The sequence below is a fragment of the Dicentrarchus labrax genome, unplaced genomic scaffold, assembly GCF_905237075.1.
Source record: "Dicentrarchus labrax unplaced genomic scaffold, dlabrax2021, whole genome shotgun sequence".
Classification (NCBI taxonomy): domain Eukaryota; kingdom Metazoa; phylum Chordata; class Actinopteri; family Moronidae; genus Dicentrarchus; species Dicentrarchus labrax.
The window spans coordinates 6,754,801-6,768,721 of NW_026136721.1; the positions used below are offsets into that span (position 1 = coordinate 6,754,801).

Genomic DNA, 13,921 nt, shown 5'->3' on the forward strand with positions numbered 1-13,921 from the left:
TGTCTGCCAGTGAAGTGTGTGTGTGTGTGTGTGTGTGTGGGAGTGTGTGAGTGACGAATGCTGCAGATCAATTTACCTGTGTTCGAATGAATGCCCATTGAGTATGTTTTCTTCATCAAATCAGTCATCCTGAGGTCCTCGTCACAGCTCGGTGGTTCAGTGTGATTGTCACAGGTTCAAATATGAGATTTAAATTGTCAAAGAGTACACACATTCTTTACTAAAGTAAAAGTTAAAAAGTATGGTACAACAATCTGAGTAATATTAATCATCATCCAGGGCTGCTGGCCATTTGGTTGCCCTATTGTAACTGCTTGAATTGCTTTATGGTGCCATGCACATATCTGTATGTGTAGGAGCTTACACTGGGGGGTTGGGGGTGCTCCCCAAAGATGTTATTTGACTAAAAGAAGATGCATTTCCACATCATTATAGACTAAATGTTGTAATTATAAAAGGAGTGAAAGTAAAAAGTTGTCAGAAAAGAAATACTCAAGGAAAGTACAGATACCTGAAACAAAAGTACAATAACAACAACTTACCTCCTCTGAAAAAAAAAAGGATGTAAACAAACAAACAGCCTGACTGCTGGTGGTGGTAGGAAACTACCTGCAAGGTTACACGCTACTCAGGTTTAATGAGGAAGTAGGCCTATGTGTTTTTTTCTGTGATGGTTTATCCACCTTTTACAGGTGCACTCTCATTTTTTAATGTCCTTCAAAATACAGACGCTCTTAATATTGCCATCAACTATTGTATGATGTGAATAAAGCACAAAGCCAGAAGAAATGCGTCTGATTAGTCCAATCATGTTTGGGTTGTTTGAAGATATTTGTTGAGGCTCTGTTTACGTCTCACAGTCTTGGTTCACTTCCTTTGGTGTGGGAGGAGTTTACATATCATACATATCATCACATACAACAAACAAATACCTACAGTTTCTTCACCCAGAATGCTAATTACAATTTCTTAGATAGTAAATGTGATGTGAAAATGTCAACATTTTGAAAAGAATGTTTTATCTCAAAGGTTTTCAAGAGTGGACACTGCCATTTCTGTTGTTACCTAAAGGGAAGAAGGTTCATTTCAAAACAGTTACCAGTATATATCCATGCACTTTTCATTTAGATAGTAACGTGTGTACATTTTATCAAAAAGATATTGAATCTCAGGAAGATCTTTTCTACACCTGTAAGATTGTTAAACTTTTCTGGGACAGAATGCATGTGGTTAGTTACAAAGACCGTAATATCTGTTTTGGAATATCATACTGTTACTTTTGGTGTTTTTATGCAAAACAAATGTATGTAATAATATTTTCATTAAAGTAGATTTTACAAGGTTGCTCCAAGCTTTGTGGCATTAAATGGCTTAAAAATCTTCTTCACGGCCGTAGAACACCGGAAAATGCCTTTAGACACTGAATTGAGATTTAGTTTTAATTGAGTTTTTTCTCTTATATAGCATCTATAGTGAGCTAAAACTAAACTAAAAACTAAAAGTACGTATGAAAAAACATTTTAGCTCACTGAAATAAAAATAAAAACTTTAGAAAAAATGAAATCTAAAATTATATTGAGAGCAAAACTAAATAAAATAAAAATATACATAAAATGTTTTAGCTTTGGTCAAATGAATCAATAAAACAAGCATGAGGAAGCATGAGGAAGCATGGGTGCATGCCTTTATTTCCAGCCAGTGTTTGCTTTGTCCCTTCTGGGTTACTGGGCTACATGGTGGACATGGAAGGCAACCCACAGTGTCAGTAGATATAAATTAAATCTAACTCTAAGGTAACAAAAACACAACAATCCCTACATTCAGGTGATTATACACTAATGAAAACATACCTGTGAATAATATATTCCATTTCTGACAGTAGATCCTCCTCAATGTTACACTCTGGACCTTTAATGCTACATCCTGCCATGGAGGGTTTGACAGAGGATGGGATTGACAGTTCAGTCTCCGACCTACACCACAGGCTCCCTGTCTGGGAGTAAGAGAGATGTGTTCTTGCTGCCTGGGGACCAGAGGAGGGACTGGCTGGAGTACTCTGTGAAAGTGGATGCGTAAATGGGCTTCCATCGAGAAGAATGCACTATTTTTGTGATTTCTTATCAACACTACGACTGCGTTGCCACTTGCCTTTAGTGCCCCCTGCTGTACCCCTTGGATATTTGTTCTAGCTCTCACTCTGGTCTCAGGCTCCTGCTACTTCCACTTTAGACAAAAGGACCCCAAATGAATACAATTCCCAAGCCCTGAGATGGGGTAGGTGATATTCTACCGCAATGAACCAATCAGCAGTGTTCTCTGCAACCTGCTCTCTGCCCTGACCAATCAGCGCCCGTTATAACACATTCGTCCGGATTGACCTCCGCACCAATTTCCGCCCCTTGAAAGCGATTTCTTTCCAGTTTTGCCGACTACAAACCGCAAAGCTGAGGCAAGCTGCCAGCAGTTAACCACGGTCAGACAGGAAGTTGGGTCTTCTACCTTCACATTTAAAGCAGATGCATGTTAAAATGTGAGTGAAAACGGTGTAAAGAACAAAAAAACGTATTAGAATATAAAGCAAAATAATATATTTATGTAAAATACATTTTATATATACAACAAAACGCACGTACGCGTCACACGGTAAATGGCATTTAAATAGAAATGGTTTAATTTTTTTATATCTAAACCGGAAGTTGTTATTCTGGCTACCTTTACACTGTTCAGCATCAAGCTAGCTAACGTCAAGCGTTCACATCAAGCTAACGGCTTCATCCCCGGCTGCCTCGGTCTGCTCGGGGTTCCCATTAGCTGTCAGTTAGAAAGAAAATGGCTCTACTAACGCCGTTATTTGCGTTCCTGTACCACCTGCCGCAGGTGTACAAGTGGCTGCTGAAGCCCTACTACATAGCTTCTCTCTTCATGTCTATAGCCTTTCTAGCTGTCCGCAAGACGCCTGGCATCTGCGACAATCTGTCCACACAGCGAGAGGACGGCAACTCCTGCGACTTTGACTGGGTGCGTAGAAAATGGCGAAAAGTCACAAATTGCTTCTCGTTGCTTTTTTATCAGCCAACGTTAGCAGGCTAGCCGGTCAGCGGACGGACACGGCGGACGGACACGGCGGTGGGTCGTTGGACAGGCTGACTGCAGGGGCTAGGTGCCATTAGCCGTTCGTAGCCACAGGGAGAGAATGAGAGGCCGAACTGCGGTCAAAAAACTGCAAATTCATACTGTTTTACTTATTGGCAGATATGCTCTTGTCAAACAACTTCATTATAACTCACTGGAAATAGATAGGGTATTATATTATATACGGCTCGAAAATACTCTTTAAATCAGCGTGTGTTTCATTACAGAAACTACTTATAGCTAGTCGCATTATACGCCATTTAACGTTAGTACTAACGTTAGTTTAGCTAGCTAACGTTAGCTAAATGAATGACGTCCTTTAACGTTGTACCGTTACAGCGGTAATCAATGCTGGAGGCAATGTTTTTATAGAACCTTAAGCCATATCGTGTATTGACTGATTGCCGAATTTAATAATAGATCCCAACTAAACTGTTAAAGGTCGTATATCTCAGGCCCCAACACATGAATCCATATTGGCAGGCAAAATGCCTTAAAACGCTTAGATTTTTCCATGGAGTTTGGCCAGCTTAGACACGAAGGGAACGGCGGCCTCCTTGATTTTATTGTAGCTGCTGCAGATGTCCTGACTTGATAAAGTATTTTCTCATCACGAAGAGATGCTTGCATGTGGTTGTGTGCACCCCTGCCTCCATGCACTGTGGAGTGTAGTTCAATGCACTAAGTAATGCTGTAATTAATGAAACTAGCAAGAAAATATTGTGTACATTGCCTTTACCATTATTGGCTCACCCTGCCTCCATTCTGTCTGTCCCCATACTGATACATAATACAATAATCACACAAAGTCACAAAATGTCCACAGGTCTGCTTTTATGAGGCGTTCATGTGCCTCATCTTTCAAATCACCAGGTAGTGTGACATCAGTGTCCCACATTGATGTAAATGCTCTCAAATATGTTTTATCACCTGTGGGCTGCGAGTAACTATTACTTTCATTATTGATGAATCTTTTGATCATTTTCCAGATTAATTGATTCGTTTTTTGGTCCTGAAAATGGTGAAAAGGGTTGACCAGGCCTTCCAAGGTTGCCCAAGGGGATGTCCACCACCCATATTCAGTGTAATGCCACAGATGACTAGAGAACACAGAAAAAAATGCACATGGGAGAAGCTGAAATCAGAATTTTGACATTTTTCCTTTTAATAGTGACTAAATGATTAATTGATGTTCAAACTAGTTGGCGATTTATTTCATCGTTGACTGATCATTGACTGATCATTGCAGCTCTAGAGATGTTGTTACAGCAGTTTTAATGTCTTGGATCAAAACATGTTGGTACAATTCTTGAAGGATCCAATCAGTATGAACTAACTAACTAACTTGGCTGGCACAGTTTAAGACATCCTCTTTGTGTCCTCAGAGAGAGGTGGAGATCCTCATGTTCCTCAGTGCCATCGTCATGATGAAAAACAGACGAGCGAGTGAGTAAATGTCTTTTATTTTGTTGTGAATTCTTGAATCAGCATGACATACAGTGGATATAAAAAGTCTACACAGCCCTGTTAAAATGCCAGGTTTTTGTTATGTAAAAAAATGAGACGGATAAATCATGTCAGGACTTTTTCCACCTTTAATGTGACCTATAATGTGAACAATTTAATTAAAAAAACAAACAAAAAAACTTACAATAACCTGGTTGCATAAGTGTGCACACCCTTATAACTGGGGATGTGGCTGTGTTCAGAATTAACCAATCGCATTCAAACTCATGTTAAATAGTAGTCAGTACACACCTACCATCATTTAAAGTGACTCGGATTAATCCCAAATAAAGTTCAGCTGTTCTAGTAGGACTTTCCTGACATTTTCTCAGTTGCATCTCAGAGCAAAAGCCATGGTCCGCAGAGAGCTTCCAAAGCATCAGAGGGATCTTATTGATAGAAGGTACAAAATAAAATTAAAAAAACAAACAAATCTTTTTAGGGGGACAAATTAAAAATAAACTACAATAACCTGGTTGCGTAAGTGTGCACACCGTTAAACGAATACTTCATTGAAGCACCTTTTGATTTTATTACAGCACTCAGTCTGTAGGAGTCTATTAGCATGGCACATCTTTGCCCACTCTTCTTTACAAAAGCGCTCCAAATCTGTGAGATTGCGAGGGCATCGCCTGTGTACAGCCCTCTTTTGATCAGTGGAAATGGCGCCGGTGACAACGGCAGCCTGTCATGGCAGCTCCTATCACTGTTGTAGTTTTAGTGTGTTTTCAGTTTGTTTTTTTAATTAAATTGTTCACATTATAGGTCACATTAAAGGTGAAAAAAGTCCTGACATGATTTATCCGTCTCATTTTTTACATCACAAAAACCTGGCATTTTAACAGGGCTGTGTAGACTTTTTATATCCACTGTATGTCATGTTATAATTGGATGTGTGGATGATAATGGTATATCCCAGAACCTTCCAGCTATAAGATCTGGGTTTTCAGTGGATAATTGTGTTGTCTCATGTTTTTCCCCACTGTGACAGGAATACAATTCTAGAAGAAACTCATTAAATGTCTTGAATTTTCCTCCTGTGTTTTAGTGCATTATATTATAGACTGAATTTCACTGAATATCAGCTTTTTCTCATATTCCGTTAGAAAAAACGCACAGTGGTTGCATCTTAGAAACTGCACTTAAGAATCATCATCTCTCACTAATTTAAATGTTTTCTATGGAGTTTGGATTAAACAGTGAAAAGTGTCTGTGTATCTGTTAATGTGTTAATGTGTTAATGTCAGTAACTGTGGAGCAGCATGTTGGCAACATCATCCTGTTCAGCAAAGTGGCCAACGTCATCCTGTTCTTCAGACTGGACATCAGGATGGGACTGCTCTACCTGACCCTCTGCATAGGTCAGTCCAACCTCCACACCACACATGTACATCAGCTGACTTATCAATCCACATGTAAAAAAGACAGCAAAGTCCAGCTTGTCAGGAGAGGCTTAAAGTCTGGTGACGTTACATTATTTTCTTATTGTCAACAATCCCAGTTCAAATATCCAAACCAACACTGAATGTAACAATCACTGTATGTGTATCAAAGCCTGATAGATCTTCTTCCTCTGTGCCATAGAGCTTAAAAACACATCAGTGAGCCACACTGTTGCAGTGGCTGACAGCGCGCGCACACACACACACACACACACACACACACACACACACAGAATAGTTTTTTTAGCCTCTGCCCCACATACTCCGCCCTGCTGCCCCATATGCTCAACTAGCTCACAAGCAGTGGTTCTCAAACTTTTCAATAACAAAATGATAAAGTGGGTACCCATTTTACCCCCTGAGTAGAAAACAGAAGCCTATATAAAGACAGTCCTTCCAGAAAAACGGGGAGTTTTTTTGTGATTGTTGCGGGCAAAAATCCTTGATTATGCGGCACGTTTTCTTAAAAAACGCAATGGGATATGCGGGATATTTATGCGATGAAATTGTGGGAACTTGCAAAAACTGCGGCTTCATCACGGGGTTTGCAGCTTTTGGATGATGTTCACGTCGCATAATTACATCACTTCATAACGTTCCCATGGCAACAGGGGAAAATGGCTGCTCTTGTGTGAAGTAAACACAACATTTTTCAACTGTCTGCTAAGATATATGTGTGACTTTTTTGCATTATGAAATCATGCAAGCCCCGCATATTTTGCATGGAAATCGTCAATTAATGTGGCGAAACTGCGGCGTATTTGAAAAAAATGCACCCCCCGCATAAATATGCAGACTTTGACTGATTATGCATTGAATTATGCGATCGCATAATCGCGTTTTTCTGGAGGAACTGTAAAGAGGTGCAATGCAGCGCCGTGCCATCAGTGTCAGATTATTAAACCTTGTAGCTGTAAAAGCACAACGCTTTGGGAGGGTTGCAGTTCATTGAGGTAAAACCATATTCTGTCTGACAGAATACCCCCATTTGAGTAACACTGCACTAGAGCACCAAGCAAGAATGAATTTGCCCAGAAGATGCACCCTTTCTTCCTGTTTTAGTGACGTCTGATTAAAAAGGACCAAAGGGCTTGGAGAGCCACTGACAGACTTAGGCCTGTCACAGTCATTACGTTATCCACAACTGTAAGAACAACAGCGGGGCAGATGCTGCCTCAACGCTGCACACTTTTCAGCCAGACTGTGGTCCAACCTCCTCCACTGCTGTCAATTGGGATTGTCTCTTTGTACTGACAGCACTGTCAGCAGCCAGGCAGGACATTGGAAATGGAAATTTGAGGTTTTCACATCACAGATGAGGAAAGGTATTAAAATATGAGGTAGGCTATAACATGAGACTCATGTAGTGGAGTTGCCACTGCGGGAACTGAAGTAAAAGGAGTTTAATATGGCACTGGACTGAAAAAACAAGGAACAACAGTCAAAGCTTTGTACTGAACAGCCTAATCTGATTCGGCAGAATTTCTCAGTTGGGTACAGCCTTAAAATCATTTCAGCACTAATTCTGCTAGAATACCATAGACAAAGTCCTGGTGTCATCCTCTTCTGCTGGTTCTTTGTGTGTTTCAGTGTTCTTGATGACCTGCAAGCCTCCTCTTTACATGGGACCAGAGTACATCAAATACTTCAGTGACAAAACCATTGATGTGAGTAAAAGTGGTAGTGTGTCCATGACCAAGAGCAAAGATCTTGTTTCTTTAATCCTAAATCTAAAGTGTCTGTCTGTCTGTCCAGGATGAGCTGGAAAGAGACAGTCGTGTGACATGGATCGTTGAATTCTTTGCCAACTGGTCTCCGGAGTGCCAGTCCTTCGCGTCGGTCTATGCTGATCTCTCTCTCAAGTAAGACTCCATCCAGCCACTCAGTCAAAGTGTACAGTGCACCCAGTGACACCAATGAGAGAACTTAAGCTACTTCTTTGTTTTGTGTTTCAGGTACAACTGTTCTGGCCTCAAGTTTGGCAAAGTGGACATCGGACGTTATGGAGAGGTTTCCAAGAAGTAAGACTTTTTTTTCTTTGGTTTTTAATAGGTTTGTCTTTTTTGATGGGCTTTTATTTTGTCAGAGAGGATGTGTGAATATGTCATCTCATGGACTGAATTCTGTTCTGTAGGTACAAGGTGTCTGCGTCTCCGCTGTCCAAACAGCTTCCCTCCTTGGTGTTGTTTCAGGGAGGGAAGGAGGTGATGCGGCGCCCCCAGGTGGATAAGAAGGGTAGAGCTGTGTCCTGGAGCTTCACTGAGGTCAGACTGGACAGAACACTTCACAGCTGTAACATTCCACTTGTTTTAACACAGACTGCTGAAGCTTCTTATTCGTCTCAGTGAACTGAGTGAACTTACCCCCTTAACTGTAGTTTAGGGGGTAAGTTAAGTTAAGACTGAGATCTAGTGAGCAAAGATGGCTGATTTTAATATTCCATAGCTCTGATCTAACCAACATCAACAACAACAACAACAACAACAACAACAACAAACAGTTCTGACTCTTCAAATAAATCATAGCCAATAAATAATGGGTTGTTAATAATAACTTATTTACAGGAATAATATTATATAATGTATAATACACACACACACTTTAGATTTATGATTACAGAATAATTACAGTGGCCCCCTATCTTGTATATTAGTCCGGAGAATATAAATGAGAAAAAAATGGTAAATGGACCTGTACTTGTATAGCGCCTTTCTAGTCTTCTGACCACTCAAAGCGCTTTTACACTACATGCCACATTCACCCTTTCACACACATTCACTCAGTGATGGCAAAGCCCATCAAACAGAAACGCATTCATTCACACACAGATGCACGGCATCAAGAGCAATTTGGGGTTCAGTATCTTGCTCAAGGATACTTCGACATGCAGCAGGAGGAGCCGGGGATCGAACCATACCCAGCGTCTATATAATGTCAGAAAATGGAGAGCCCAAGGTGACATCTTAAAACAGACCAAAGAATAGGTTTTAATCTTCATTGTGTAGAAACCTGCAGAAACCGTGCACTGTCAGGGACCAACTTATGTGGTTACAGTAACACACCTCCAGTTGTCTGCTTTAGTGAGGCACTAAATGGGTTTCATGTTTTTGTTCATTCAAACTGTCAAATTCAAACCAACTGCTATCAATAACGGCCTCTGTCTCTCGCCAACCAGGAGAACATCATCCGAGAGTTCAACCTGAACGAGCTCTACCAGAAATCCAAGAAGCTCAACAAGACTAAAGGAGAGAAGGTCGGCCAATCCCAGTTCCCACCGGTCCCTGAGGAGGACGAGCCGGAGCAACAAGGAGAGGAGGCCCAGGCGGAGGACTCCGAAACCAAGAAGGACAAATAAAGATGGCTGGTATCACTTGGCTGGGACTTCTGGATGAAACTTGTGGCTCTTCTTCCCCTCTCCTCGTCAGTGTTCAGTTTGTTCACCCGAGAATCAAAACAGGACTGAAAGAACAACAGAGAGCGTTTTATTCTTAAAGTTGCCACAGTACCGCACCATTTAACACCGAAGCTCCTGTAAACCCAGTCTGTTGTCCCTTTATTAAAGAATAAAAAGAACACTTTAGAGCAGGAGCAAACCGGGACACAGTCAACCAGCTTTAGGGGTTGTGATGTTAAACCCTGGTCCAGTATATCAGTGTAAGGCCTGGGAATGTTTCTGATGGTCGAAGTCTGAGTGACTGCTAATGTAGAGTCAGTTAACTAACCAACAGTAAGGGAGCAGTGAATGTGATGCTACTTTGTTGTTGTTTCTGATCTAGATAATTTAATTTAATTTAATCCAGAGTAGATTTTTTAATGATTAACTGTATATTCATGTAAACTAAGTTATAACCCGCTGGTTCTGCCGTAGGCTGACCTCACATAGAAGTCATTGGCAGTGTTAAACAGTACATTCAGGTTTCTGCTGGTTTTGGTTGAAATTGAAGTGAGAGATACAATACGGGAGTGCTTGTTTAACTCAACAAATCTGCATGAGCCGGGCGGTGTTAGACAAGTTCACTAATAGTCAGAGAGCATCCCTGTTCATCCCTGTGGACTTTATTGTGAGCTCTGCTGTCATCCAACCTTCCCTCACACAGCATTCATCAGTTTCATTAGATTTGTTTCAGATTCCAGCTCTCCTTTGTCTGTTTTTTATTCAGTGTATTTTTCTCTCAAACAGAGAGGAACCTGACTGTCTCAAAGGTTTCCACCATACCAGAATGTTAAACTTCCATACAATACTCGTATAAAAAAACCATACTTGAAACCTCTTTTGATACCGGTGCACAAAATAGGATCCATTGTTCCATCTGTGTGGCCTTGGGTTAAAAAACGGATTGATGTGCTTTTCCATAGCTGCGGTACTTTGGATCCTATCCAGTGATAATGTTGTAAGGTTTTAAACACATGGAATGGATCCAGGAAGCTTCACACCGGCTTTGTGCTCTTTACTCCCTAACTGGTGATTAGCATGATGGTGAACTGAGAGCATGTTTGCAGCTTCAGGCTGAAGTCTGTTCCTAATGAGACGTCACATTCCACTTTTGTTTTTATTTATTTATGTTTTGTATTTTTGGAATAAATTGCCTTTAATTGTTGATTATGAGAGAGGATGTGTTGAAAGGCACTGAGCTGCTTCTTCTGGTCTTCAAGTCTTTCAGGCATTTGACTGCATTTTCCACATTATTTCCAGTTTTTTCTCATTGATAACATTCCTAATCAGGATTTTGAGCTCTTTTCCCTGTTGTAGTAAACTGCTAAATATATTCACATGAACTGTTTAGATTTTTTTGAAGACACTGTTAATTCTTTAATCATTGTTTTATTACTAAAACTGTTTTTGTTATGCACTGTACACTTGTTTTTGATTTGACCTTTTGTCATGTTGCATTTCATTTGAGCTGCATTCCGATGCTTGTATGTATATTTGCTGTACATGGATGGAGAATTCTGCTTAAAACACCTCAGAGGAGCCTGTTTTTGTTATTCATGCAATAAAACAACGTGCACATGAAGCAGTTCAATGGAGCCTTCATTCTTCACACAAATGAGTTTGACTTTTCTCTGAGCCAACTCGTCTGTTCACAACAATAAATGATAATTGGATCATTAAGAGACTGTATGCATGTGTAAATGGCTCAGAAAAAGATCACTGCAAAAAGTCCATTCTGCTTTTTCCCTGGAAAACCTGGAAATGTAGAGACTGGTTTTCCAGGAAATAGATTAAAATGACTACAATATCCTGGAAATTGGAATTGCTCGCTCACATTGGTTGTGCAAGTGCTGTTTTATATGGTCAAGAAGAAACTAAATGGGCACCCAGGTAGGCCCTTTACATCTGACTGAGGATGTTCAAAATTTCCAGGGCATTATTTCTAAGATATCTGATCATTTTAATTAATTTCCAGGTGTTTCCATTAAGGGAACCCTGGAGAAACACAAACAGCTGTACAGTGTGGGCGGAGGTCAGACCTGCGTCTCCATCACTGAGGCCGATGTGCTATATTAACGATACATGAAGCAACTATCAATGCGACATAACATTCACTCCTACTGCGATGCAACAATATGCAAAAGAATATGATGCTATACATAGTTTGGTTTTATTTCTTTGGTTCTAAAGCAGCTTGAGAAACACTTTAGAGAGGAATCAATCTAAATATATATTATGCATACCTCTATTAATAATGATATATTCTAAATAGTTTTTTTTTACAGATGTAAAGATGTTAGAAACAAGTTCATCCCAAACTGTATTTGATGCACACTTGTTTTCTGTTTGGCTCCTTTCGGTTTAGTTTTTATTGTTTAAAAATGTTTAATTTTAGTTTAGTTTTTATTAGTTTCAGTGTTAGTTTTAGATTTATTAATAAAATACACAATACAAACATTGACTCAGGCTCCCAATAAAGCCTCCTCATGCTGACAAAAACTAAAGATCTTTCCTGTATATTTTATTCTACTTAGTTATGTAAATAAACAATATCATTTCAGTTAGTTTTTATTCTTTCTATTTATATTTTTTAACCTAGTTAGAGTTTCAATGATAACCTGGCATTGTACACTGCTGTGCTTACACTGTACTGTATATTCATTATCGGTATGTCAGTACACTGCCAGTTACTGCTGGACCAAGGTTAATCAGTTATTTTAATTTCAGTATTAGAAAAAAATATTTCACATATTTTTACATCACAGGCCTTTTTCTTTCTTCAAAAATTGTCTGAGCAGACGACACATTGTTGATTCCAAAAAGCTTCTTCTCCAAGGTCATATTGTCCTGTTGTCTTATAGAATAATTATGTAAAATCTGTCTTTTCTTGTACTTATTGGCATATTTGGTGTTGAGGTAGTCCAAAAGTAACAAAGACACCAGGTTACTTTAATATTTTAATTTTAAATATTTAATATTGTGATACTTGGATTAGGTTTCTAACAGGTAGTTGTATGGAATTAATTCAATTCAATTCAGTTTTATTTGTATAGCGCCAATAATAACAAATATTATCTCAGGACACTTTTCAAATAGAGCAGGTACTCTTATAATATTATTTACAGAGACCCAACAACTATACTAATAGAACTGTTGATGATGATGATGATGATGATGATTACATTGTTTAGGTAACTTTCCGAACCCTACTGAACACAACCTGTGTCAGCAGTATGTCCGGTGGTTCACTGCATGTGTTTAGATGATGTTCTCCCCTCTCTACTCTGGCTCCCTGTTACATTTGGAATTTATTTTAAAATGTTATTGCTCCCACTTGAAGCCTCACAGCCTTGTGCCTGTGTACATGACAGCAGTTTATTGGCCCGTCTGTGGCCCTCGACCCCTGCGGACAGGGCTCTGCAGGTCACTCCCAGGACACGGTGTGTGACAAAGGGTGATTGGGCTTGAAATAAATGCTGAATTAACTCAACTTTTTCTTTTCTATATATGAGATTTAGGACATTAATATAACAGCAAACAGCTATTTGCTATGTAAAGATAAAGTGGAGTCTGAGCAGACACTGACATCTTGTGTCACAATGTCACTCCCTCTGCCTGTAGTGATATTACGGCTGTTTGTGGTTAAACTAAAGCTCTATCTCTGTAGGGGTCCTTTCCTTAATGCTGTCAGACACTGACAATAACAACCTGAGTCTGACTGGAAAAAACTACTTTTAGTGGATGTAGTTTTGCCCTGTCCCCAGGGATTAGGGGAACGTTAGCAGCCATAGTAGTCAGTTCAGCTATTTTCACATCTAACTCTGTGAATTAAGGATTTATTTAAACCTCACCAGCGTTGGTGATTGTTGGAGAAACTGTGTAAAGACTAACAAGGATGTTTTTTTATTTATTTTTATTTAGTTTCTGTCCAGTTTAGACTACGATTATCTACTAGGTAAAATTACTCGTTTTATCAATGGAGCCTGGTGGGCAGTGGAGCCGACCAGTTTGGCAGCAAATTCCACTCACCACAACAACAAATGGAAACAACGAAAACAACCAATCAGAGAAAGACACTTTGGGTTGGTGGCTAGAAGAAAGTTGATTGTTGAGTCTCATTCCCAGCATCAGTAGTTGACGATTTAGGAATGAGACTCAATCAACTATCTTTCTCAGCTCTGATTGGTCGTTTTCATCTGAGCCCGGTGGACTCAGAATACCATTAGCAGCACTAGGAGGAGCCAGAGGAACCAGATTGTTTCAGATTATCTGTCTCATGTTCTACTGTCAGGATGTAGGGAAAGATTCAGTGAATAGGACAAAGTTATTTTTGTATCTTTAATCTGGTACTGCACTTACTCAGATTTCCTCACTGTGTTTGTAAATCCATTCAAATTGAAAAGAGCGA

General features: G+C 39.7%; 1 protein-coding gene across 1 annotated transcript; it reads left to right on the forward strand.

Moving 5' to 3' along the window:
* The first annotated feature begins 2,709 nt into the window (after positions 1 to 2,709).
* On the forward strand, positions 2,710 to 11,095 carry tmx2b (thioredoxin-related transmembrane protein 2b). The gene is made up of 8 exons (XM_051386446.1): positions 2,710 to 3,018; positions 4,518 to 4,578; positions 5,886 to 5,999; positions 7,671 to 7,747; positions 7,836 to 7,942; positions 8,036 to 8,101; positions 8,215 to 8,344; positions 9,256 to 11,095. The coding sequence occupies exons 1-8, from the start codon at positions 2,830 to 2,832 to the stop codon at positions 9,433 to 9,435; spliced, it is 924 nt and encodes a 307-aa protein (XP_051242406.1). The 5' UTR covers positions 2,710 to 2,829; the 3' UTR covers positions 9,436 to 11,095.
* The last annotated feature ends 2,826 nt before the right edge of the window (positions 11,096 to 13,921 follow it).